The 27,817-nt window shown below is 38.2% G+C and overlaps 1 protein-coding gene across 9 annotated transcripts in view; it reads left to right on the plus strand.

Moving 5' to 3' along the window:
* Positions 1–13: 13 nt before the first annotated feature.
* Positions 14–27,817, plus strand: part of NBEAL1 (neurobeachin like 1) — a 77,767-nt gene continuing 49,963 nt past the window's right edge. For 4 of the 9 annotated variants that reach the window (XM_052676423.1, XM_052676430.1, XM_052676431.1 and 1 more), the window contains exons 1-7: positions 14–413; positions 1,199–1,496; positions 17,357–17,448; positions 22,342–22,503; positions 23,805–23,886; positions 24,069–24,196; positions 26,070–26,152. In XM_052676423.1, coding sequence (XP_052532383.1) covers positions 1,446–1,496; positions 17,357–17,448; positions 22,342–22,503; positions 23,805–23,886; positions 24,069–24,196; positions 26,070–26,152 — 598 coding nt within the window. In that variant the 5' untranslated portion in view covers positions 14–413; positions 1,199–1,445. Of the gene's footprint in view, positions 414–570; positions 759–863; positions 1,073–1,198; positions 1,497–17,356; positions 17,449–22,341; positions 22,504–23,804; positions 23,887–24,068; positions 24,197–26,069; positions 26,153–27,817 lie in introns of those variants that run through there. The other 5 variants (XM_052676424.1, XM_052676425.1, XM_052676427.1 and 2 more) reach the window with 5 other exon arrangements.

Here is a 27,817-nt window from a genome sequence, read left to right on the forward strand (position 1 = left end):
AGCTCCGGTCTTCCTAAAGCTTGCTCTTCCTGTTTCAGAGTTAGATACAGTCTTGTTTCTGGTCTTGTTTTTTAAGACAGCAGATAGATGTAGAGTCTCTTTCTAGTGTTGCTGAGACTACGGAGGTATGGTGTAGTAGGCTTTTAGCTTACACGCTCTGTCTTGGATAGCTGGATAGCTGTTGATGTGCCTGTAAAAAGCCACACCATCAAGCTGAGGTCTTTTCTCATTCTTTTTCAGAAATCTGGTAACTTGCAGGAGTATTTCTTTAGTTTTGTGTGAACTCTGTACGCAAGGCACAGGCTGCTTTAAAACAACAGCAGCAGCTTATATGTTTGTTTATATGTGGTCCTCAGGCTGTGTAAGCCTGTTTCAATTGCGTGAGATGCTGTGCTGATAGAACCTCTCCTTAGGTAAGGGTCCGGCGCGCAACAGGCGCCTTTCTGCTTCCAGGGCTCAGGGACAGCCGCTCCATGGCATTGGGGCCTGCAGGCCTCTGGCTGTTCCCGATCGCGGTCACTCCGCCCGCAGGGTAACTCCCGCCTGCGGCCGTGCCCGCAGCCAAAATGGCGCCCGCGGTTTCTCCACCCCCTGGCGGCAGCTGGGGCGTGTGCCGGAATGCGGGCGGGGCGGGCGATGTGGCGAGGCCCGGCCCACTCAATACCCTGGGCTGCCCGGCCGCCTCCCGCCGTGGCACAGGTGGGCTGTGGGGAGAGGCCGCGGAGGAGCGGGGAAAGCTGGGTGAGGTCGGGGATGCGGTAGGTGGCGGCGCGGAGCCGCGGCGCTCTCTCGGGAGGCGGCGACGGAGCGGACGGCGCGGCGCGGGGCTTCTCTCGCGGGGAATGGGGAAGGCCGCTGCCGGCGTCTCCATCTGGGTGGCCGCCGCCTCGGTTCGCCTGGCTCCGGGGCGGCTGCGGTACTCGCGGTGGGGGCACCGGGCGGCGGCTGTCACTGCCCGCCCGGGCCCTTTAGCGGGTGAACCCTCCGTGCTCGGCGTCTGCCGTCAGTCCCTCGCTCTTTCCAGCGCCGAGAAGGCGGCGCGGGGCCGGCAGCCGGGCTTCTCCGTGCTGAGGTAAAGCCGGGGGTGAAAGCGGTGCCGCTGGCCTCGCGTCATTCCAGAGGCTGGCCGTGGGCTTTAAGTCCGGGTTTGTTTTGCTCTCCTCCGCTGGAGGCCTGAAGGGTGTGTTTTCGCTTTCAGACATTAAACCCGGAGTGCCACTGGCGAGGAACGGGCGTGTTCGGCTGCTGCCTCAGTCTCTGGTGTCGTACTATGTTTACCCAAAAAGGAGAGACTGAGACCCTGTTATTTTGATCTTTGACTTCTTATTGGATTATAATATAAGTGTCACAACAAGCTGAAAACTGTGGGAAGAGCACTGGGGAACTGGGCATGATTGGATCCTGAACGGAAGGAGCTGGCACTGAGGAAAGGAGGAAGGGGAGGAATGGCATCCCGGGAGAGGCTGTACGAGCTGTGGATGCTTTACTGCAGCAAGGTGAGTGAGCATCTGCGGGTGTCGGTGCGTCTTTCCTCTTGTATTTGCAAGTCAGGTATTTAAAGTAGTCTTGTAATGTGTTTTAATGTTTTGTTTTGCTTAGATGTGTATGGCTTCTCTAAGTATGAGTGAATTTAGACCCTTTATAAGCCCACATCTTGATTTGCTCTGTAGATTGGGCTTGGTTTTTTGTGAGTTAGGCATGAACATGGTTACAGCATTTATTTAGTTTTGCCTTTTGATTATGTGAATGCACGCATTCACGTTTTAGGTGTGTTTTGTTACGTAGGACTGTGGTATTAGAATGGATTGCATTCATTTAATTCATTGCTATCTTGTATTTAACTTTATTATTTTCTGTACAGTTTCTGTTTTATTCAATCTACATTACTGAAAGCCTTCCTGAAAAGCAGACTTATTAAATTACTTCTCAGCCTTCCTTTGCTGGTTATCACCACAGCATCCAACTACTCTGTTGATAGTGATGGTCTTCTTTCCTCTGGCAGGAACACTATTACAGTTCTGCTGTTTCTCTATGTGTATTTCACAGTGTAAAGAAATTAATATGTTTAAATCCTAACTGCTGCTAGATTACTGAGAGCCTATGCAGGATAGGTTCCAGCTTATCTAAACAGGTACTTGTAAAATGAGGAGAGTGTTTAAAAAATAAAACAAACAAACAGACCAACCATAAAGGCTGAGGTAGGAGCCAGCCTGCTGTCATATAGGACACTCTGTGGCAATGGCAAGGATTGATTTTGGTGGCCCTATTCCCTAGTTTTCTTTTTCATTTTTTCTTTGTAGTCTCACCCTTTTTATGTGTGTCACAGATTCTTACTTTTCAAACAAGTCAGGAAGGGTAAATGTTCTCTTGTTTTTGTGGATTCATTTTTACAGAAGATCTGCTTCAAGACCATAGTATGCCATCTTAAATACAAATGGTCTTAATAATGTTTGCATACAAGCAGTGAGTGAGGGTTGCACAAGGCAGCCTGAGTTGTGGCTTTTCTTAATTTTTGTGTTAGCAATACTAATGCTCTATTATGTAGTTAAAAATAAAACTGTTGCAAGCATCGTGGCATGTTATGACTTCTTACTGATACCCACGTGGGTTATCTGTTGGACTGAAATGTATTTGCATAGGCCTTTGCCATTTAAACTAAAGTAGGAATGCCAATAGCAGTGGGAAATAGACTAGCACTGGAGGAGATGGATGTTTTTCCAGTGAGTTCATCGATGCGAGAAGAACAAAGATACTTGGAACAGACTCCAAGAATCCAGGCTTTCCTCAGCTTTAGGAGATGCAGGGCTGGGGAGCTGAGCCAAACAACAAGTTTATTTTTCTCAACCAATCTTTCTTTCCTCTAGAACTTTATGCTTCATAAAATTCTTTTATCTCTTGCACCTTTTTCTCCTCTGCATGAACCTTTTATTCTCATTGTGTGCTTTTCCATCTCCATATTGTCACCATGCCCACAGGAATAAAGCACTGCCAGTTACAATGTGTGCTTTGGAGGATGCTCAGTTTCTTTATGTGAACACAAGTGCTGTATGGTCAGCTCTTGTGTTGAAAATGAGGAGACTATTTAGACTTATTAAAAATATATATGGATTTTGATGTACTCAGCCCTTTTGAGATCTCAGTGATTTGACTTTTGGTTGTAGTTTGGTATGTTTTCTTCCAGAACCATATATTATGGACATGTTAAATGTATTCATATACTGATAAGGAATTTTTCTTGCACAGAAGTATTTATGCTTTGGTAAAATAGCTTGTCTGAAATTTGAGGGCATCTAGAGTGAGTTCAAAAAACTCGTGCTTTCAACAAACACTGGGCACAAAGCTTTTTGTTCTTTTTTGATCTGTAACTGATTTAGGTTGAAATCCTTTCCTTCTTTCGTGAGAAAGGCATCCAGAATGCAGTATTCCCTCTTGGATTAAGTTTGGCGTTGAGAGTAATGGAAGAAGTTTAGGGTATAAAGTATTGTGAGGGTTGAATATAAGTTATTCAGCTGTGTATTGAAAACATCTAGATTGTGCTGTTCTTGGCTCTCCTTCGAGCATCTAGCACAATGGGAAGATGTAGCAATAATCACCAGTAACACGATAGTGTTGCTTAGGAAGAAGTCTCTTTATGCTTGGGGCTGCCTGATGAAGTGTAGCATCATATCCTGTGTGTTGCATTTTCATGACTTTATTGTGGCATCCTCCTGGGAAAGGAAGGTGGGAGATGTCTCCAAATGACCAAAGCTGCTGGGCGGTTACAGCTGAGTAAATGAGGATTGGTGCTTTACAGATCTCAGATGCGTCTGGTTTGGGTTTTGCAGCCTTGTTTGGATTTCACTGTTTCTTTATTTAACTTCTTTTCAGTGTGAAGCTTGGCATTACTGATAACAACTTGCATTGCTTATCTTGACTTTTTCAGAAGTTGGGCCTGGGCGATAGTATGCTAAATATAGTGCTGTGTGCTACAGTGCAACGCTTGTCACAATTTTGAAGTGCTGTGTGATAATGTGTAACCATCTTCTGTGGGGTCATGCCTCTTGCTCTGTATGTTCTCTTGATGCCTCTGTGCAGTGTTGTGTCATTTGCAACAGTTATTTTTCTGTGAAGTAGCATTAAGGGAGGACTTCTGCAGCTTTGTTGACTTCCCTGCAATGTAGCAGCTAGTAGTAGTTGAAGACCAGGGCAGGCTGGAACACCTGAACAGCCTCTCTGCAAAAACAGTCTTCATATGATATTACGTGCAAAGTATTGTTTTCTCTTATTTTTTTGTGTTTTGATGGATGCAGAAGTTTATTTTAAGTTGATATTCAGATTATTTTAATCTGGTAAACCTAAAATATTTGTTGTTGCTTTTTGCTTCTATTCCTCTAAAAGCTGTGCTTTGTGGGACCAACAGTTGCAAAGTTGCAAATTAGTCTGCTGTTGAGATGCCTAATAAAAGTTAACAGCCACATGTGACTGATGCTTTTGGTGCTGCCTGGGAGCAGTGTAGAAACTCATTAAATGTAGTGAAGTTTAGATTTGAGTCACTGGAAATTATATGAAACCATTGCATTGTTAATTGTCTCAGCTGTTCTGCCTTGTTGTTCTTTGTTTTGTTGTTTTTTAAATGATGTCAAACTTTCTGCAGAGAAAACATTGTTGAAAACTCAGATAATTGCTGTGATCATTTGAGGTGGCTTTCAGTTCAAAATGTTTTTTTCCCTAATGCTCGATAATCTGTTGTGTATATTGCTGTTATTCACTCTAACACTGATATAAATTAAATGTAAGCTGCCATCTTCTGATCTAAATGTAGGAATGCATGCATTATAATTTGAAGGTAATGGAAACATATAGAATGGATATCACAAGTTTTTCCCATAGATTCTCTAGGAAAAACTTTCTGCAGCAGGTGAAGTAGATAAAGGTAATGCCAAGCATTAGTGTATTGCTTGTCAGTATGAAGCCTTAACTATAATCTACACAGTAACATGATTCACTTAAGTGAATATGCAGCAGATGCCTGTAAATGTTTCAGTAACATAAGTTTGCAACAGGAGAAAAGCTCTACCAGGTGAACCGAGGTAGTTTGAGAAAGGGTATGCTTTCATCTGAATGTTTCTGTGACCTGTTCATGTGACTGAAGTAATCTCTTTCATTAGATCTGCTCTACCAGTGTTGCCTTGTGTTCTTAAACCAGCATAGCTGTAGCACTATAACAATTGCAGTTGATTAACCTTTTCTTAGTTGTTGTTTATGTACCAATGTGCAAAATTATTTCATGTCTTATTATCCTCTGAAGTAACTTTTACTGCAGATCCAAATTATCTTGTGTTGTTTCTTGTCTGTAAGACTTCAGCTATGTGTATATCACCTCTTCCAGATCTTCTGGTAGATAATGTAGAAATCCTTTGACTTTGTCAAAGAATCTGAATTTTTAATTTACGCAGTGATCAAATACTCTTCTATATGACAATATTTTTTTCATTTCTAATGAAACAAAATCTTCAGTTGCCTTCAGGAAGGGTTTCAAAGGCTTAAATACAAGCACTTATCTCTTTATATACACCTCAGAAAATATTCCATTTGTACTTCTTTCCTATTGTCTTCTGTATTAGCAATAGATGCAGAACATGTGACATGTGGAATATTGGTGAACTGAAAAATATGAATTACTGTGTATTTACATAGCTGTTATAGAATTCTGACTAAATGACAGTTGGTTCATTTTTATCCTGGATGGAAACTCTGCCTGAGTGGTGCCTCAGTGACTGATTTTTCTTTTAAAGGACTGTCATCTCATTTGAATCCTGGTTCTCTGCATTCTTAAACCTAGAGGAAAACAGGGAATTAGGTGGGGATGTATTAAATAATATGAGCAGTGACTGGTAAGTGATGCTGAAACAAAGAACTGTGACTTAAATGAAAACAAAATGTGATCATAATGGTTGGGTCCACTTACCCTCTTCCATATCTTTTCCTTGAAATTACACATTCCAAGAGAAGCTTGAAGTCCTATCTTGAAAGTGGAAAGGAAGAAAAAAAAAAAAGTAATTTGGTACAACTTTATACTCTTGACTTTAGCTGAATATATACAAATACCACTAAGAAAACATGTGTTTTACAAAAGGAAATAGGAATTTCACAGGATGTAAGTACAGTTAAAATAAGGCAAACTCTTTTAATCTAAGGGGGAAGAGAGGGGATAAAGTGGCCTATAAAAAACAAGGTTGTCAGTCCAAAGGAGTCTTTAAAAAGAATTTGTGCTTTCAAGTAGCACCTATAAAAGCAGGTTGCTGCTTATAACTGATGGCCCAGAAGAAACTTGAAATGTAATTTAGCATCTTTTCAGGCTTAGGCTTGTAAAGGACATTCTTCTGTCCAAGTTCTTAAATGTGATAGAAACACTACAAAGGGCTTTAAAAAGGACTTAGCTGCACTATAAAAGATTCTGCTTTGTTAGATAGCTTGTGAAAGCCATGCCAGATAGTATACTTGAGAGCTAGTTACTCAGTGAATGGGGTACTGTGACTGTGAAGTCTTGTCAAGATGATTTTCTTTCCTTTAAGAATTTAACTGTAAGAATTTTAATTGTGCCAGGCAAAGTTTCTCTGAGTAAATTGGTCCTGGGCTTTTTTTTATGCTGTCCGTCTTCAGTAAAATCATGTTTTCATTTAAGCACTTACCTGGTAGAATACCTTGAGGCAAAGAGGTGTTCCTCAGTCAGCTTCTATCTAACTTGTGCTTCAAGAGAGCATTCAGTCTCAGCATCTTTAGGGGCTCTGTGTATTAGCAGTTGTAAAGCTAATCATAATATTCTAGTGTTTGCTGACACAGGTAACAGAGTCATATCCCTTGCTATGTTAAGACCTGTCTTAAGAGATATACTTTCTTGTGTTGCACTGTTCTGCTGGTTTGTTTTTACCAGATCTGATTGTATTGAGAGAAACTTAGTTCTCTCTGGTTTGGTGAGGGATATCTACCTGTTAATATATTTTCTTTCAAAACTGATAGCATGTACTTTTTTTTTTTTTTTTTTAGAGGAGAGCATCTTAGTCCTAAGCCAAAAAGCTATACACAAACCATGAAATATGACTGTATTATTCTAAAAGTGCCTTAGAGTATTTCAAATCCTGTCATTTGAATTTGTTTTTTAATTTATATGGGAGGAATTACATGTGAGGTTCTGGTTCCTTATAAGCTGCTTAAAGGAATTGGCAAACTTGAATTATGAAATAAGCGGTCCTGGGGGAAACCATGATTTCTGTGTTAGGAATGGACTGCTACAGTCAGGTGCTTCAAACTGTGGTGTGCTGGTAGTTTCTTTTCTGTAAATACATAGCAGTCTCAGACCTTACAACCATTGCAATGTGAATACTTGAAGCTGGAAGTTTAACACTTGTTCCATTTGCTTGAGCTACGCTTGTTGGCATTATGCATTCATTTAAACATTAAACAGTTCATTTAAATTAATGTGTGCTCTGTGCTATGGGAAGAGTGTGAGAGTCATTCATTATTTCTGCTTCGTGTGTTGTCAGGCAACCTCTCGCTGCTGTTTTACAAAGTACTGCATTCCAGACAGTATGTCATAGTTCAATCAAATCCCTTCACCACTTGCATTGTAAGGCTGGGATTTCATGTGATTATCAGCAAACAAGAGCAAATGCATACCTTCCAGTAGACTGTTATGAGGTTGTTCATCAGATTGTTGAATATTGATATCTCACATTGTAAGAGGTGTTTTAATCTTATTTCAAAAAATGTGGTTTATTTTGCACAATTGTGATTAATTGTGATGAGAAGCATGTAAATAACTGCAATGTAATCTTTGATGTTAAACTGTAAGCCCTGTGAAACACTGACCTTTGTATCCCAAACATGATCTCATCCTGACTTCAGCTTGCACTTGTCTTCCTTCTTGTGCAGTGGCTGATTTGTCAGTGATTCATATTGAATTGTTATACACTGCCTTTGTTGGATAAAGAAGTATCCAGATTATGGCAAGATTAATGCTTGATCAAACTAAGTGTGCAGAAAAAGCAGCTCTTCCTAAGTCACTGCTGTGAAAATTCATTCCTTTGCCAAAATTGGTGAATGAGCATCTTTTACACAGATGTAAAATGTATTTAAATCAATCTGCAGGAAATATCTCAGCGATTCTGCAAGTATGTAACTGGCAAAAGAACTTGTCACAAGTCAATTGTGGATGTGGCTTGATGACGCTGTCCTTGTTGTGCCTTTGGGATGCTGAACTAAGAATGGATATAGATAAGAAGGAACAGTTGGTTTTCAATTCTGGTTTTGCTGTCTGCTATTTAAAGAAATTTCTCATAGTCTGAGAACTAATGCAGTTAAGGTATTTTTAAGTATGGAAACTTTTCATATAAATAACTGACTTGTGTGTATGTGTATATATGAGACATTAGTTTCTTCACTTATTTATAATAGCTGTTATCATCCTTAGTTATGGACCTAGGCAACCTTGTACAGGCAGCTGTTCAAACCAGAACGAGCACTCTGCCATTGGTAGTGTAGGCTTCCAACTGAAGTGAGATGACAGGTAAAACTAAGCAGAACAGATGTAAGACAAGCAACAGGGAAATTATTTTTGTTTTGTATTCTATATTTATAGCTAAATGTAATATAGAATAATATATGTAGCTTCTTTACAGATTTAATGAATTTCATTCATTTCTCATTACCAGAAAATGTAGAAAATATTTTGGAGCAAGTTTTTAATGTAGTGAAAGAATCAAGTATTTCTTACAGTGAATGATTTATCAGAATACACAAAACACAGGCTTCTGGTTCTGTGGTATGCACTGTAATGGCAAATACAGCAAACACTGGGCTGTTTTGTGTCTGTCTGACTTATGGCACACTTAACATGTTCATCTGGTTCATATGTGGGGTTCCACGTGTCCTGATTGAAGAACATTGCAGAATCAACTCGAATGTGCTCTGTTTGTGCTCTAATGCACCAATGGAGTGAGCAGAAAGGCTTGCCAGCTGCCTGTTCAGTGGCATTGTGGCTTAATGCCAGAATCCAAATGTTCTCAAAAGATACTGTTGAAATATTTACAGGCTTTAGAAAGGCTAAGCAGCTGCCATAAAAAAGAATGAGCTGCTTTAATTACTGAGCTTTTCTTGGTGAAAGAGTTTTATATAAGGAGGGAAGGTGGAAGCAAATAAACATCAAAGCATGACCACCTCAACAGTAAAGATTAAAAACCTTTTTTGCTGTTGTTTTTTTTAATAAAAAAGTAATTTGATCATATGGCATTTACTATTCATCTTGTAATAAAAGAGAGGATTCAATAGAGGAAGATTGGGACATAGAGCAGGAAACACTGATAAATGAATACTGAACATGGTTAATGTAATAAAGGCTGTTTTAAGTTAGGCATCTGATTATGAGACATCTCCTCCATGCACCTGCAGCTCTAAACTTAGCAGTTAGGTTTCTGTGCTGATAAAACAGTTGTATGTAAATGAAAATCTGATTGAGGGCATTCCTGAATTTTGAATGGAGACAGTGAATGTATTTGCTTTTATTTATTAATGTAAGGAAAATGAAGTACTCATTTTATTATCAAATAACCAGAATCTGCATAAGAACTCTCTAGGAGTTTGCTAATAATACATTTAAGAACAAATAAGGAAGCTAAGGCAGAGGTTAACAAGTAGTGCTAACTAGAAATAAGAATTTAGCAGTAACGCCAGAAACATTTAAGAGAAACAAAATGAAAATAAAGCAGTTTAACTCCTTTAAAAAAGATTACAGGTTTATTCTTTTGGTAATTGTTTTAGGAAAACGTTCTACCTTCATATAGTTTTCTAGGAACTTTTGCTTGAAATGTGCAGGGAGATTTTAGGAACTGATGAAAAGATGTTTGGAAGTTATGGAAAATTCTTATTCTTAAAGCAGCATGTGAAGTAAATACTGTACTGTATACTGACAATACAGATGAGACATAAGCCCAGGATTTCCAGCCCATAGGTTTTGTAGAAAGTGGTTATGGTAGATGCAGGCTCCTTGTAAGTTGCTTTCCCATCTCTGTTGATACGGGCTTGGCTAATGCTTTTAATTACACAAAACTTGTGTTTGGTTTACCTGTGATTTTGCTGAACTTCCAAAGCTGAGGGGAAATGCAAGTTGATGATGGATGAGCATCAAGCAGGGAAACAATTTTATTTATGGAGTTCCTTAATATATATGTGCTTTTAAACTGCTGCTCTAATTGAATCTGGTGTTCATGTACTTTCAGGAGCGTACTTGGAATTTAAGAGAAGTAGCGAGGTGAAAAGTGTGTATTTTTGGTATAACCTGAAATTCCAACATGGTCCCCAGAGTGGCAGTGAGTATGCAGGCTCAGGTATGACTGCACAGTGTTTTTCCTCCCCAAGACTGCAGCATTCAAAATACTGGATAAGCAAAGCTTTTTTTTTTTTTTAAGAAAAAGCAGGGTATGGGAAAGGAGCGTGTTATTTGCAGAAATCTGACTTCATCTGTGGTAATCATTTAAAAATGGTGCCACCTGAAGTGCATTTGGTGCCAAATAGTTGCAGGTGCTTTTGAAGAGCTAATTTGAGGGAGGTTGTACCTTCAGTGTGTCGTTAGTGCTGATAAGACTGAGAAGACCAAAGCAGTTAGATCCATGGCTAAAGAAATAAGAACTTGCTTTAGGCGATCCATACGCAAAAGAAGTCTGTATCGAAGTTGCACGCAGGTTCTCCTCAGCGTTTTTCTGTATCTACTGGAAGACTTGACAGTATCTGGCTATTGATGGTGAAATAGTGGGTTGATATTTTGGCTGTCTTGGCACCATCCTGGTTCCCTTTGGGCCATCTGTATTCTTTTCTTGTCTCTTACATCACACTGAAAGTTAGAAGCTTGACAGGACAGAAACTGGCTTTGTGCTCTTGCTGCAGCTCAGTCCTTTTCTTATTTAAATCGATGACGGAGCTCTGGAATTTCAAAGCTGTCGAGCATTAAGCCCTAAACCTTTATCAGGTTGAATTTTTGTTAAATTGGGGATTATCCTGACACGGCAGATTTTTGACATGTTGAAGTTTAGTAACCTTTAAATTATTCAGAATGCTCCTTATTCCCTGATCTTTAAAACACGGCTTCCAGCTGTTAGTGCTGCTGGTTTGTTGTGCCAGCTTTGATGTGGAAAGAGAAAGTTAAAGGCTGGTGCCATGTCATGGCATGGAGCAGCAGCCTGTGCTGCAAGGTGGGCAGGAGTGGGTCTTGCTCTGGTGCTGCCTCTGAGCTGCAGCTCAAACGCAGCTTTAATCAATAACTAAGTAAATAAATGAAGCTTCTATTTTAGTTAGAAATCTCAGTTTGCTTTTCTTTTTTTTTTTTTTTTTTTTTTTTGAGCACTGAAGTGGAAAGGAAATGGAATTCTAGCTCTCAGCTGTAATTTCTTTTTTCCTTATAAGATTTTAGTGGCAGTTTCTAGTTGTTTTTATACTTTTGAAGAGAGAAGGAACATTCAACATTAACTTTCAGTTTATGTGAGCGAATTCTATCTTAAGTGAAGGTTGTAAGTGTATTTTGTTTTTTTTTTTAAAAAAAAAGTCTCCATGTGAAACAGAAGTTTTGAACTTATCACAAACTTGTTTGCATCATGGGTCACTTCAGCTTCTGGTTAGAAAGCATATGCCCTCTCTCTTCAGCTCCAGAAATTGAACTGACATCTGCATGCTTATATGTGTTTTGAGGGAAGAGGTTCCTAGTTGCTACCGAAGAGCCTTTCTTTAGCTTTCAATTCAAGAGCTGATTCAAAAGTAAATATTATGGTTAAAATAAGTTGTGCCCAAATGCAGTTTCTTTTGGTAATTAGAATTGATTTCACTTCTCAAGGCAGTTTAGCCAATATATAACAGTTTATCATGTCTCTGATTAATTCTAACTGTATTGTTGATTCTTCCAGGTTCTGCTTTGGCATTTTACTGTTTTTAAAGGTTTGCAGAAAGCATCAGTGCTCTGACACACATGGTGTGGGCCGCTGGAAGATCTTATGCTGAAATTCTTTGTTGTGTTTGGAAATACAAAGAGGAAAAGGTGCCCTTAAACCTGCTAATGCCCTTGTGAGAAGTTTATCATTCACAAGGCTGCCCAATTGCTGCCTGCAGCCTACCTGGCCTGGCTGTGCTGAGGGTCTTCAGCCCCACTTAGTCCTAATGGGGCTGTGTCCATGGGGTGCAGCCCTGCTGGCTGCTCTGGTGCAGTTCAGTGGCTTCAGCTTCCCAGCGGAGCCCTGTGATCTTTGCCCTTTTCCTTTGCTTTGCTTGAAGCCCTGGTAGAGCGTAGTACTTCACAGCCACAGGTCTGGAGACTTCTAGGAGGAGGCCTTCAATACCAATTCTGCATAAAATGCATTCATTTAACTTAGACTTAGCTATAAGAGTTACAGGGAGTATTATGAGTTTAAAAAAATGTTTTCACTCATGTAAAAAATTCCATTTCCTGTTGACCTTTTTGCCCAGACAAACTAGTTACTGGGGAAATGACTGAATTAGAAGCTTTCTTTTTTGTTGTTCATTTAATCAGTCTTCATAAAGAGCAGGCAGTGCTGTTGCCATTTGTAGGCAACTTAATGTATCAAAGAAAAGAGCCTGTCCCATGTTAGTGTTGATTGTACTTAGCTTCATTTATTTTTATTGCCTCAGTGTTGCATCTGCTGTTGGAAAAATCCTTCTCTACATTAAGTGGTGCAGTTGGTGAGCACAGAAGTTGGCATTAGCATTAGAAGCTTATTTCCCAGTTATACCAAGGTAAAGGATGGCTTGCTGGAGTTCTAGTGCATTGAAATGTTGAAATGTTGGACCGTATAAGAAACTTGCTGATTGGCACTGCTTAGCTGCAGTGTTTTACACAGTGTAATCCAGTGTAGAACCAGTGTAGAAGATCAACTGATGTTATTTAGCAACCTTCTTCATTCAAGCATAGTGCTAGCTGTGCTGGTCAAATGGAAAAACCACAACTGACACTTCTGGGTGTGCTTTTATTGCTGTACCTGTTGGCACGCATTGTAGTAGAGCTTGTACCTGGCAGTGTTTCATTTTAAAGAGCTCTGATGACTATTACTGTGCTCTGAGAATTGTGTACAAATGGAAGCCTAAAGGTTGTTTAAAAAAAAAAAAAAGTAAGGAAGGAACTAGAAAATGTTTTCACTTTGTGGTGCTCTGAGCTGCAGCTTATTTAATAGGCTTAAAGCAGTTTTTTTCATTAGTGCAGATGAATGATTGTTCCTTGAAGTTTTACGGGTTTTCATTGCAATACATTGAGTTTAGAAGCTTAAGCTCAGGCCCTATGTATCTGTGACTTGCTTCACAATTTTCAGGTGAAGGGCTTTGAAATTTGTTTTTCCTTCCAGGTTTGCATATATCCTCACAGTGCCACATCATTAGACTGCCTGTTAAAGCTTGGGTTGTGTCAGCTTATTGCCCTGAGGGCAGATGGTTAATTTAAGTTGGGGTTTTGCTTCTGGGAATTTTGAACCTTGATGAAACATCTTTCAAAATTTTCAAACATGTAGTTTCTATATATGAATTGTTATTCAAATAAGATGCACAAATCTGTCTTGCACAGAAGTTACACAAGCTTCTGGAAATAAAAGGAGTGCTTAGGATTATGACTTAATAAGCTGTACAATTTCCAGAACCAACATTTTCTTTTCTTTATAATGACTGTGGAGTTCTGGAAGGTGTTTTATTACCACCTATGTCTTCTCTTCTACATTTACTGCTGTTGTACAAATGAAAAGCTTCCCTCTGTCTTCCTTGCTGATCTCCCAGGACATGTCTGCAGGTGTGTGTGGAGAGAGGAGGTTGGGAAAAGATATCAAACTCATTGTTGATCACAGTGTCCTTGTGATGCATTATCAGAATGTTGATTTGTAAGCTGTGTCTTAAAAGTGTGGTACATCTTCAACAGCACCACTAAAAATAATTTGGAGCTGCTGTCTGATATACAGCCTACAGCTACTGGTAATCTGGAAACAGTGATGAAGAGAATGTATTGCACAGGCTTCGCTGCTTTTGCTGATAATAAGGCTTTTGAGTATTAAAGATGCTTTGTGGCCTGACAAAATTCCACTTCTTTCTTCTGTGGAGAAAATGAAATGTCCAACAATTTGTAGAGAATTGAGGTTGCTGTTCAGTGATTGGTTGCTCTCCAGCCTATTTCCAGCCTGTGCTGTGTGGTAATGCACATTTTTGAGGCTGTAGTATGTACTGTCTCAAGGTTGGTCTGGCATTAAACAATTAGGTCAGTTTGTATTCTGCTGTTAATTAAGTTTACCACATCTATCATGAGAAAAGAGAATAGTTGAAAAGGGAAATGGGAAGAAACCCATCAAACTCCAATGTCAGAATAAAGGGTAGCAGCTGACCTTGAAACAGTGTTCAAGTGCAGATGCTGGTTTACATCATGCACAGGAAGTAGCTGGTGCCCTTAATATCTGTTTTTCTTGTAAAATTAAAATACCAAAGCAATGTAAACAAATTTTTTTGTTTTGTAATCCATCATGCTTCAATGTGGGAAAATGTAAGATGGCTTTGAATCAAGCAAGCTGCTCTTCAGAAATGTATTTATTTAGCTGTGTAAGAAGGAGGCATCCTTTTATCTGTTTTGTCACAGGTAACATTTACTTACACTGTAAGTTTGCTTTCTTAAAAGTGCTTCAGTAAAGCTGAGATTTCTGGTGGCTTTCAGCCACATGCTGCATGCAACGGCCACTGGTCACTGCTAATGTAGGAAAACAGAAACCTGGGCCAGATTCAAAGTTTGAAAGCTGTTTTTAACTTTGGTTTCTAATGTATCTGTGAAAGCTTATGTATCTTCACTTGGAGCAAGACAATTGACTATGGTCACCTTTTTCTTGGGATGATTACTTACTCCTAGCTCTTATGTCTGTATGTGTGTTCATTTCTGAAATGGTAGTAAGCTTATATGGTCTATAATAGGGATGTATTTCTTAATGCTTCTTATGTAGACTCAGTTGCTAAATGACCTTGTTTGCTCTCTTTCCTCCAAGTGATGTTGAGTTCATGCTACTGCTTGAGAAATTTCTAGATTTTGAACTCAAGTGAGTCTATTATCGTGTAAACTGTTTTCTACTACTGCATACCAGTAGTTATCTCATTTTGTTATCAAAGCTGATTCTTTTAATAACTCAATAATGTATAACCAATTGGCTGGCTGGGGTTTGAGGTGGAAGGGAGCAGAATTAAAGGCTGTTGCAGGTAATGGTCAAATGGTATTGCAGCTCTTGCTTTTTGTCAGTTGACTGTATGTTTAGAAAGCAAGAGCTAACGGCAATGTTTACCTCATATGGAGGAGTTACAGTGGTAATGCAAATGGAGCTGTGTGTGTACTGCAGCTCAGTAGTAACTTTTCACTCTTATTATCATCTGTGTCCTGTTTTTGCCATCTATGTATTTACTTTCTTTTGTATTTTCCTTGCCAGTTTTTCTTCTGCTGCACGTCTTCATTGATAGCTTTGCAAAGGCATTATTGTTTAAAGATAAGGAGATTTATTTAAACCTCAAGCTTGAAGTAGATTTAGGCTCCAGCTATTATTGAAAGGGAGCAAGCAGACATTTAATATTTTCTTCTCTTTTCTTTCATCCAGAATACTTTCTAGAGCAATCCTCAGTCAGCTTCCTTAGTTTTTCTTGATCAAATACCATTGAGTTTCTTACAACAGTTTACCACTGAGTTTCTTACAACAGTTTACTATCAACAGCTAGAGATGAGTCTCAGCTGGGTCAACACTATTTTAGTTTTGGAATACTAATTGAATCCTTTTAATGATTCATGTTCTATTTCAAGGAGAACTTGCTCATGCCAAGAATATCAAAGCAGTTCCTTCAACAGGAAGAACGTCAAATAGATCCTTTTTTTCCTCATGCATGGGTATTATCATGGCTGTTAACTAAGCAAAGTGCATGTATGTGATTGTGGCCAAGTTTCTGTTTGTTACTCTGCCATAGATGCTATTGCCTTGTCCTCTCTAGCCTTAGCTATGTTGTAGTTGCCAAAATAGCATCTTATTTTAAATTGTCCTTACAAGCCTGTGAAACAGCAAGCATGTGGCTAAAATAACCTGTGTGAATTACAGGGAAGTTACAGCTATAAATACACAAATATTTTTAAAAAGCCATAGTACTGTTCAGCACACTGAACAGTAGGAATATAAGTGATTCCTAAGGCAAAGCCAACGATGTATGAGGACAGCATATACTGTTACTTCCAGCCCCATTCAGTTTGGATATTAGTGAGCAGTAGTTCTTGCCCATCTTCTGGTTTTTTTCCACGTGTTTGATCTCTGAAACTGATAAATGTGCATTCTGTACCCACCTACTTGAGATGATCTGTTGACCTTTGTAGCTTAAGCCAATAGTTTAGAAACCTTCAAATTATTCTGTATATGAACAGCTTTCTTAATTCTGTATGTTGCAATTTCATCTTGATTGCTGTTAATAGGTGGACATCTAAGATAAGTAGTTCGGTGCATAGTAAACCTGAGGATAGGTTTGCTTCAGGCTTGTAGACCACAATGTCCTTTCTTGGGAAATGTTGAAGAGAAAAAGAAAGGGGATGATGACTTGAGGAAAAATTGTGAAAGGGAAATAGAAGCAGGAATGGGGAGAAGGAAGATTATGAAAAAGGAGGACATTAGGAATGAAAAGAAGAAAAAGGAGGAAAAAATCTGGAGAAAAAAGAGTGAGAAAATATAATGAAGATAATAAAAGCAAATCAGATGGAAGAGATGCATCAGCTTTATATAGGTTGTCACTGTATCTGAATGCAGTTTAGATATAATAATGATAGTGAATTCTGTTTTTCTGATACTTGCTTGGGTTGAAGGGGTCTTGGGAGCAGGGAAAATGGTCTAATATGAGAAGGGGATCCCTGTGCTTAGTAACTGTAAAAGGCCATGAGGAATTATATGTATTAGATTCTATGCTATCGATTAAAAAAAAATATGCTAGTGATTTTGTAAAGTTATGTACTTGAGATAAAGGTTATTGGAACTGGTGTGGGAGGGGATGTTTGTAGGCTAGAACGCTTCAATTGGCATTGATACCAGTAAATGGAAACACCCAACTAATGAATAGATATGCAGAACAAGATTATCACATAGCACAATATGTCTGAGAAGCTCAAAGAACAGAGCTTTGTGAAATCTGTTCTAAAAATTAGTCTATTCATTCCTTTCTCCCAGCTGAAATGTGTTAAGGAAAGAGCTTTCTGTTCAAGTTACTGCTCCAGACTTGCTGATTAATGACCTCAGGCACTGTATTTCTTAATGTTCTCTTACCCTTCTCCTTTTTTTTTTTTTTTTTTTTCCAGAAAGATCCAGATTACCTGAAGCTTTGGTTGGATAGTTTTGTTTCTAGCTATGAACAGTTTTTGGATGTGGACTTTGAGAAGCTGCCAACTAGGTATGTAGAATTACAGACCTGTTCACCTTTGATATCTGAACCAGACCTGGACGAGAGCCCAGTTTCTTTCAATATCAATACTGCTTTTAAACAAAAGAAAGTTTTTTTTAATTGTTGAGTGGCACTCCTGTTCTTCTGAAGGTCAAAATGGGTTGGGAATTATGAAACTTAAGCAAATACCAGTATTTGCGTTGTATCAGTGATGAAATCAATATTCACTTGTTTTTCCTCGTAGAAGTATAATCATATCTTGTAAGCTTTTGGAATAAATATTCATTAAATGTTGCAGGTGAAATAATATTAGTATCAATACTTGGTTTCTGTAGCAGTAGTGACTGAACAGAAGTAAGATGTGGGTAAAGTTTTGTAATTTTATTGTGGATTGCTATAAGAGGAAAAAGAGATAAAATGATCTAAGTTTTTAGATGCTTTAGCTAGAAAGTTTTTAATTAAAACGCACAAATGATAAACCTCAAAGTTCAGGAACAGGAGTATTAATGACTCGTTGCTGACTGCAAATATGGAAATATAATCATGAGATGGGTATTAAAGTCTAATTTCACATTTCTGTATTTAGCATTTAGAATTTGTTGAAATTTCTGTGCACTAAGGCTAACTTTTCAAATGAGGAGTAGAAACTTAGCTCTGTATCTTTTTTTTTAATACATCCTTGTATTAAGAAAAAAACAAGTGTTGCAGAATTCACAAGAACCAGTTTCAGAGTTATAGCTGCTACCACTACCAGAAAGAATGGCTCTGTGCATAATGCTTCCGTCCAAGCCCTGTTGAAATCAATGGAAATTCTCTGCTGGGCTTTGGATCAGATCCTGTTTGAAGTGTAAGTGATAGCCTCCACTGTTACAAGGAAACAAAGAATGCTGCAACTGGATCTCAGTGGATGAAAACAGGACATCTCATCTACTTATATTAAGATATTCTTCTTAGCCATTATGCTAATTCAAAGTTTACAGTGCAATTACCAATGTGAAAAATCTACAAAAATCTGCCAGTTAATTCTTCTTTCAGAAGATGTTTGCTTTGTAGTGAGATATCAAAATGCATCCTACAGTGCACAGTTCAGGAAAGCAAAAGCAGTGAGAAGTTTGTTACCCCTTGTTTTTTCTTGTTTTATGTGCTCATGAGTTGTTTTTGTTGTTGTTGTTTCTGTTTTTACAGCAACATAGTAAAAGGTTAAGCACAAACATGAAGCTTAGCTGTGCTGAACAATGACAGCATCTTCATTGCATTAAATAATGGGTTTGTGAGCATAAAAATCCAGTGTTTTTGTGAGGTTAATGACAGGATTAGTGACTTGGTCTGGAAGAGTAGGCCTGCACAGATTTAGACTCATTTGTGTAACAGATGTAGAGAAAATATATCAAAATAACATAGAAACATTTTCTGCCCTTGTTGGCATTTGAGAGATAATCAGGCATGTCAAAAGTGGCATCCTTCTGGTATTTCTCCATTTCAATTGCAAGCATTAACACTATGGAGCTGATATTATTGAGCCTGCAAAAGAGAAATATGTAGGTCAGAGTGGAGCCACCTGTTTCCCAGTGTCTCTTCTCTTGAGGCCAAAGGGACCCCTTGGACTCAGACATCTAGGAAGAAATTAAGTTTGCCCATTGACATCTGTGCCAATGATCTCAAGTTGCTCTCCTTTGTGAACAGAGGTAGTGTGGAAATCATAGAAGGAATTTTGTACTTTTTTATTGCTTTCACCCTCTGTCAAGTGTACAGTAGTTAAGAACATCCATAATTGCTAGAATGGGGACTGATGTGAGCCTGCTTTTCTCTTATGTGAAAGTTGGAGTGCTTGAGAGCTAAGTGCTAGAAAGGCCTTATGTACTGAACAGCAAGTGCCAGGAAATGATGAACAACTGTATAAGGATAAAGAAGCTCGTTCAGATTGCTGGGCAAAGTTAACCTTTTGGAAGACAGATCTGGAGTTATGTCAGTGTAAAACATGACACTTTTATAACATATAAGAAAACAATACTTCAGAAATATAGTTGAAACTATTAGCCTTTTTTTCTGAAAGAAAGACTCTTAAGTGGCAGTGTCACTTGCTGATGTAATTGATAAGTGTTTCTTCATTGAATTAAAATACAACACGTCCTGAAATATGTTTTGGAAATAGAAAACTTTCTACGTAGTACAGAACTTGGCAGTTTCTAAACTTGAAGCAATGAGTGTATCCAGTGAAATGATTTGGGTTTTGTAATAAATAGTTTATAAGCATATAAACATTTAATTTTACTTATATTTTTGTGTATCTTCTGTATGTATTTTTTCTGTATATTTAAGTGCAATGGTTCATTAATGGTCATTACAGTGATTTTTTTTTGTAAGAAAGTGAAGATACTGCACAAAAAATAACTATGCTGACAGCTGTGAGCACAAAAGTCTAATGTGTGTCCATTCTTTACCTAGAATAAATAAAAAGTAACCCCCAATCCTCTCAGCAGTATTTACACATTTACCAGCTCATAGGAGGCTTTCTTTTTTTCCCCATCACTAATGGAAGAAACTGTTCTTTGACTTAATACTTTCAGAAACAGCAATATTATCTGCACTGTTGTGATTTATTTTCTGGTTTTGGTTTGTATGCTGTTAAGCAGAGAAGCTTAAAGGAAACGTATGTCAAGTACTGCACATGCCACACTGCGTTAGTGTATGGACTCTAAACCCACAGAAAAGGATGCAGAGATCACCAGAATAAAGCAGATTACAGTTACTGGAAACTGGTTGCTGAAAATTGAAGCCTGGTTTTCACCAGCTTTTGTTCCAAAGTACTTGCTTACAGCTTTAGTGGAGGAGAGGGGAGAGTGCTGCTGATTTGAGCTGTAATTAAATGAGTACAATGTGAAGACTAACTCAAGTTCCTTTCCACCACCTAACCACCTGGGTTAGCGATTTCTGTTGCTGCATAGCCATGTTAATGTAATGCAAGGATATTAGAAATTAAAGAATCCAAAAGAACAACCTACAGGAAAGAAGGGGATGGACCCCTTAGCAGGTTTTGTGGTGATAGAACAAGGAGAAATGGTTTCAAGCTCAAAGAAGGTAGACTTAAGTTAGATGAAAGGAAAAAATCTTTCACAGTGAGTGTGGTGAGGCACTGAAACTTCTTGCCCATCAGCCAGGTTGTTCTTCATGCCCCCTTGCTGGAGACTTGCAAAGCAAAACTGGATCAGACCCTGGGTAACCTGATGTAACTGTGGTGTCCCTGTTCATTGTTGGGCAGTTGGAGTAGATGGCCTTCAGAGATGCCTTACAACTCTTAAGGATTCAGTGATTCTGAAGTGTGAACATCTCTTTTTTTGATGTATGGTTGCAGCAAGCAAACAAGAGTGTCAGTTGTGACATGAGATTTTTTTTTTTCCTTTTTGAATAGTAAGTTTATGCAACCAGTCTCATTAAGAAAAAACAGCATTACACATCTACATATTAAACTTATCAAAATTTGTAGTGATACAGTAGCAATTTGCTGTGGGGTGGGAAGAAGTTCAGTTATTTAATCTCTGCAGTATGCTTGGTTTGAGTAATACCAGAAGATGAGTGTTTCTTCTGTTTTTCTTGCACAAAGCATTTAAGCTGTATATAGCACAGACATGTAGAACACTCTTTGGTACGTGAGGCATGGAGGGGGAAGGCTGTTTGCTTTCTTACAAAGCATTTCATGATCTTACAGAAAAGGAGACTTGTTGTCCAGTTTGGGCAAGTTACTTCTGATATACAACCTCAGCTATCAAAAATTATGTTCTTAATATGGAGATGGTGAGTTCACAGATTATTGTGAACAACACTTGTAGTTCCAGAGGGTTTGAATCCACTGGAATCTTGGGGATGAAGCTGCTCAGAAATGAATGTTGCCTTCTTGACAGCTGTGTTGGATAAAAGCAGGTGCTCTCAGTTTTCTGGTTAATGTCTCTTTATATGAACCTAGGTTCTATGAAATCTCTGTCAAGGTTTTCCAAATCCCTTGTGCTCTTGTGACTTTTTTCTTCATTTGGTTTTCACTGATGTATTTCTACAAATGCCTAATTTTAACAAAAATAATATGCAGGAGTGCCTAATATTCTTCAGTGCCCTATCTAGGCTTGGTAGAGTTGTTGCATTTAATGCCAACCCAAGTCTTTTTTTTCCTCTCCTAAAAACAGTGAGATACTAGGTGGATAAAACCAATCATGTAGTGGGTTAACAACACGCAGAAACCATTAGGGTTGGGCCAGCCATTCATGCAGAATGTGTATGCCAGGAGTCAAATGAGCTGCTGGGAGCTCCCCCTTCTGTACGTTCAGACCCTGGTTTTCAAGTCTTTAAGCTCTATGAGCTGGTTGCTTTTGGTATTTAATCTTATTTTCTGCTAGCTTGAGTAGTTCGTGTAAGAAAGGCATGAAGTTTGCTGTGGATTACTGCCAACTGGACTTCAATGTCTACTTAGTTACTGGCATCTCATTTATTTTAATCTTCAGTGAAAAGTTGAAAACGTTCCCTTGTGTTTAGTTTCACGTTTCGTTCTGCTATGTCAATCCTCATAGGAGTTTCCCAGGCCACCTGATTACTACTGAAAATCATGCCATTTCTCTGCGGCAATTCAAGCAGGTAATCTCAATGGAAGAGTATTTAGGAATCTGGTTAATGTATTCCTGGTGCTTTTTTTTTTAGTTCTTTATTGTTGTTGGGGAAAAGAAAGTTCATGCTGGCTTATTGCCAGCAAGCATTTTCTTGTAGTTCACTAGGAAGTGCTTGTGAGAAATCAGTTGCTGCATTTCCGTAACCTTTTCTAAGCAGGTGTATTGCAACACTACCGAAGCACACTAAAAATAGATGATAATGTGTCATTTGCATGATTATGAGTTGTGTGTCTGTGGTCCTTCTCTTTAGGGTGGATGACATCCCTCCAGGAATATCACTGCTTCCTGACAATATTCTTCAGGTCCTGAGGCTCCAGCTGCTGCAGTGTGTCCAGAAAATGTCAGATGGATTAGAAGAGCAGCAGCAGGCTTTGTCACTTTTGCTTGTGAAGTTCTTTATCATCCTTTGCAGGTATTTGTTCTGTTTGCTACTTCAATAAGGCTGTTGTTTTGTTTAACAAATTGTTAATGTAGACTTTAGATTCTAATCATTTATGCAATGTGAACAGATGCTTTCCAGTAGAATCAGAGAAAAGCTACTTTTCATGGTCTTCCAAGTAAAGGAAAATGAAGAAAACCATACAATCTTTGCTCTTTCTATTCCATTTTTCATGGAAAAGACACAATTTTGTAATTATGCAAGATATATCTATGTGAATTCAAGGCATAGTGTATGTGGTATAAGAAATACTTTTAAAGGGAAGTTGCACTCTAGAAAGCACTGAATATTAAAGAACTTGAATGATAAACATACAGGAAGAACTGTTTCACGTTCTTAACATGCTTATAATTCCATAAATAGCATAGGGATCTGACTTACTCTGTTAATGCAGCTGGCCTCTGAAATTTGCTCTTAATTTTGTAATACTGTCACAGCAGGTAAATAAACTGTTTTTAGGGATCTATTCCTCCTTATTTCTTCATTCTTTTATTATAAACTGCACTGAATGAATAAGGGAATAAAGTATGTGGTAGGGATTCTCCTTTGGCGAGGTATTTAACAAGCTTTTTTTTGAGTCCTTTTGTTCTTCTTATCCTTACAACAGTACAAGTCTGCAGTGCAGTGTTCAAGTATTCCAGAACATTAAATAAAGCTGAATTGATGGTGATAGTTGTGTGATGAATTACCAACTATTATCTTACTCAGTTGCTAAACAGTTCTCCTTATGTGATCACATTAGTATCTGATCTTTGTGATGTCCTCAAAGTGGGAAATAGTGTGTGTGCTTTTTTGTTACTGTTGATTTGCTTAGTGTTTAAAATTTGTGATGTTTCTTATTTGGAGAATTTATAGTACATATCTGCCTCTAGGTAATATATTTATTAAAGCATTGGAAAATGTATGCAGCTATGGTATCAGTCTCCTTGTTCTAGTAATGTGGGAGAAATTAAATTTATTGCTTCTGTTATCACATGCCATTTCTGACCTCTCTATTTAGAGCGTCCTGGGAATCTATTTTATCTCTGAAACACCAAATTCCAGATAGAGTTGACCTACAGCAGGGTGACTCAGGCCTTTCTTCTCCTTCCTTTTAAAAGAAAACTTGTGTACTGTGTTACTGTGGCAGAAATAAACATTTGAGTACATCCAGTCCTCTGGGGAGTGTTTCTGAAACGCTTATACATTTTTCTGTGATTATAGACTGAATACTAAAACTGACATTGTTTGAACAAGCCTCAGTACACTGTGTGGTTTTTTTGTTATTTTCATAGGAATTTGGCTAATGTGGAAGAGATTGGGATGTGTTCATACATTAATCACGTTATCACCATGACTACGTTATACATTCAACAGGTATGTTTTCATCTTTAGTCTATTATTTTTCCTCGTAGAGGACCTCCAGGTCTTGCTTATTGTGATCCCTGTCAAAATGAAGTGTTTGTGGGGGAATGCTTTTGGAGGGGGATTAAGACGAAGTTTTAACTTCTAGGCGTCTTTTGATCACTGTTGTTACTTCTGGATTTTTTTTTTCCCAGTTAAAAAGCAAAACAAAAGAGAAGGAAATGGCAGATCAGACACCAATAGAAGAATTTGTGAGACATGCACTGGCTTTTTGTGAAAGTCTCTATGATCCATATCGCAACTGGAGGCAGAGAATTGCAGGGTAAGTGTGGACCAGGACAGGATCACAAGCTATGTGAGTTTTGATACCTGTAGATAAGTGATATGTAAGGTTGCTGACAAAAACTACTGATATCAAAGTAAAATAAAATATAATTACATGGATATGCTCCCGATACATTTTACAGGTGTTAGAGTTGGTTGTCATAGGCAGTGGGTTAGATACAGTATGCTAGTTGTTTTTCAAAGATTCTCTATTCTAAAGAGTTAATGAAATACGCTAGTTTTGGTAGGAAAAAGAACTCAGGAAATGGATACTCAACACTGAAACCCAATGCAACTGGAGTTGTCAGTACTAGTATGTGCTAGGAAACTGGCTTTTTGACACACTTAATTTCTGTCATTCTAGGCACAAACTCTTTGAGGCTGCTAGTGATGCACTTTATTATAACTGACTCTTCAGAGACCTTCAAGATTCCTATGAAATTTTTCATGTACAATTCTCCCTTATTAGCCCCAAATTCACTGCAGTAATGTTAAATGTACAGTATAGTTAACAAGTTTTTCTGCTGTGTGTACGAGGGCTGTTTGCTCCTTACCACTCTCATTCAGAGCTGCTCTGTAAGTTTTTTACTTTCATCAGGACTGTTTTGATGTGCACCAAATACTTGCACCAAATATTGGATCTGTGCATGCAGATAACTAGTCTTGTAAAACTTACAGTCCATTCTACAGCTTACATCCTGTACAACTGTGCTGCATTTGTGCATCCAGTCACTCTTCTGACTCCATACATACAGAGTGGAAATCTGTTGTGGTGATACCTTGTTTGCTGGGGCTTCTTTGTAGCTGGCAACCTGTAATACACTACAGCACTGCATGGATTGCAGGTTTTATGGAACTGTCATTGACAGTACTAACTCTTGTTTCCATAACAGCTTAACTTGCTGTACACAAAGTTTTAAGGAACATGTAAGAATCACAACTTTCAGTATTTCTGTGCAGTGTAATTCCCCTGTTTTAGAACACAGTACAGATTGAACCAGGTATTGTATGTGGTCTCACAAAGTACTGCTAAGCTGTTTTTAGATGTAGCATTCATAATGCCAGCTCATCTCATTGCATCATAGGTACGACATAAAACTCAAAAACACAGAATCTGCAATCAGTGGAGGTACAGAATATGTTAATGAATCAGTATAATTCTATTTAGGAGGCTGCTATATTTTCTGAAACTGGATATGATTTAAATATTTTTAAAAACCTTAAAGATATTTTCTGATAATCTAAAGGTTGGAGGAAAAAAAAGTGGATGCACCAGGAGGTGTTTGGCTGTAACTGACTGACACAAAGTTTTTTCCATTGCTTTCTTTCAAAAACTTCCCTATTTTTCTAAGCTGGTATAGCAAAGAAGCCAGAGGAAAAGAGGCAGGTAAATGTGGTTGAATTGGTTAAAAAAATTTTTGAAGGTCACAGTGTAAATGTTATGTCTTTGAGAAGAAGTCTGTAACTCTATCAGCAGAATTACTTCCCTTTGATTTGTTCCCCCTATCTCCCATAATGAACTCATAATAATGTTTTGAGCCATTTCAAATTGCATGGTTAAGAACTTTAGTAGATGATTTACTTGCAATGGGGAAGGACAATGGGGAAATACCAGGTAGCTGCTGGTGTTTTGGTTCATTTTATTTTATTTTATTTTAACCAAACCATGTTCTAAACTATTAAGGCATTTCTATAAGTGGAACAGAAAAGTCATTATCATCTGTCATTCATTTTTTAAGGTGAAATACTTTTTTTTTTTTTTTTTCAACTTGTAGGCAAAACTTATATTTTTTGGCAGGGTTCTCTGTTATGAAATCATGAAGTAGTAAGTCAGAAACAAAGGTGTCATATCTTTTCTAATGTAATTTCAGACGTATCCTTAGTACAGTTGAAAAGAGCAGACAGAAGTATAAACCGGCTTCCCTCACTGTTGAGTTTGTCCCTTTCTTTTATCGTAAGTATTATCAACAGCACGTTTAAAAATGGTCATCTTTGGAGGAGTGAAGTTGGCACTTCTAAATTCCATTCCCCAAAGAATGTGTAATAAATGTAAAAACATCTTACTGTTTTCTGAGGCTGCATGTATTGAGTTGATTTGTTTGCTTGCTTTCTGCTCTGAGTGTCACCATCTTGCCAGCCTTACTTGTCTGTGAAAGCCTGGTTCTTTTTCTCTCAGATTTTCTTTCAGTGTTTACTGTAATTTAAGAAGATTCATTTTTGTTGATACACACATCTGGGTTGCATGTGAGATCATTGTAGCAGCAACTGTAGTGATAACTTGCATGAAAAAATCGTGAGGAAAGTATGCATGCATTTTTGTCTCCTCATATGGTTTAGTGGCCACAAACAAGGAAACTTGCTGCCATCCAAATAGCAAAGTCAACTTAGACTGCAGTTTAGGGAACTACTCTTTTGTCTTTGGTTAAACTGTGTCTTAACTGCTACTTGGGAATTTGTGTTCTTAGCATTAAGCATTGGCAAAGAGGTCAGTAAAATGCCAAATGCCTTTGTCTTTGTGCTAGAGAACTGGAAGCTGACTCTAAAGTCTGCTCTTTAGCATTGTCATCTTCAGGATCTCTCCTCTCTATTTAGTTCACTGTACTGTTTTCTCCTAAATCCCTTGTTTTGTAGTGAAACAATCCTTAGTGTGCTAATTAGCTGGCAGGTACTCATCTGCTGATTGGCCGTCTGGCAATACAAGAAATTGCTGAGCATGTGCTAAGGGTGTACTTTGCACAGGAGTACTAAAGACTTTTTGTCTACTCTGCTTCATAATTTTTCCACAGTCAGCCAGGTACTACTCTATTGAATTTGTCTTAAGTTCCACAAAAGATTCAGAGGCTCTAAGTCAGGGAAATGGCAGGCTATGTTTAATTTGTACACCAGGTTTTAAAAATAGTGGTGCAGTTTTCTTCTGAAACGAGCTTATACTTCCAGTATGCAGTCAGAAATACAACTTGCCAATAACTGGTAATTGTCCGAAAGGTAACACTATTATTTTAACAAATACAGAATGTTTCCATTTTCAATTTCTAATGTTTAAAATCTCAGTCTCTAGCAGTTTTATCTTATATTTGAATGGAATTACAGTGACTAATTAAAAAAAAAATACTCCTTTTGTGGTTTCAGTTGCAGCTGCTTTGATTCTAGTGATATTGCTATAGCAACAATATCCAGGCTGTGTTCCTAAGAGTTCCATATATCAGATATTCTATGAGATATCTTTGAAGGTATTTTTTTATTGTTAGAAAGATGACAGGCCACTACAGGCTTCCTTGGGAAGTTTGGTTCATAGGGAGCAAGTTCTGCTTTTCTAAGGCACCTGCACTGTGTATGGCATTTGTCTCTGTGTCAAAAGTCTTCTAACATTTCTCATACCTGCTAACTGCTTGTGTTAGCATGTTCTGAACAGTCTAATGAAAATTAATCCCATTTATTCCATAGTACATTTGCTGTACCTCCTTGGGTCTGTCAGTCTTCCTGATAAATGCAGGGTTGTCATGTTTCTTTGATAACTCTGAAATGGATGTTAATGTATGTGACTTACATAAAAGAAAGTGGAGATTTTAGAGTTGAAATTTTGTATTAAGCTTGCATGATAGCAAGCAGCAAGGATGCT

The sequence above is a fragment of the Tympanuchus pallidicinctus genome, unplaced genomic scaffold (genome assembly GCF_026119805.1).
Source record: "Tympanuchus pallidicinctus isolate F22 unplaced genomic scaffold, pur_lepc_1.0 scaffold15, whole genome shotgun sequence".
In the NCBI taxonomy this organism is placed as follows: Eukaryota; Metazoa; Chordata; class Aves; order Galliformes; family Phasianidae; genus Tympanuchus; species Tympanuchus pallidicinctus.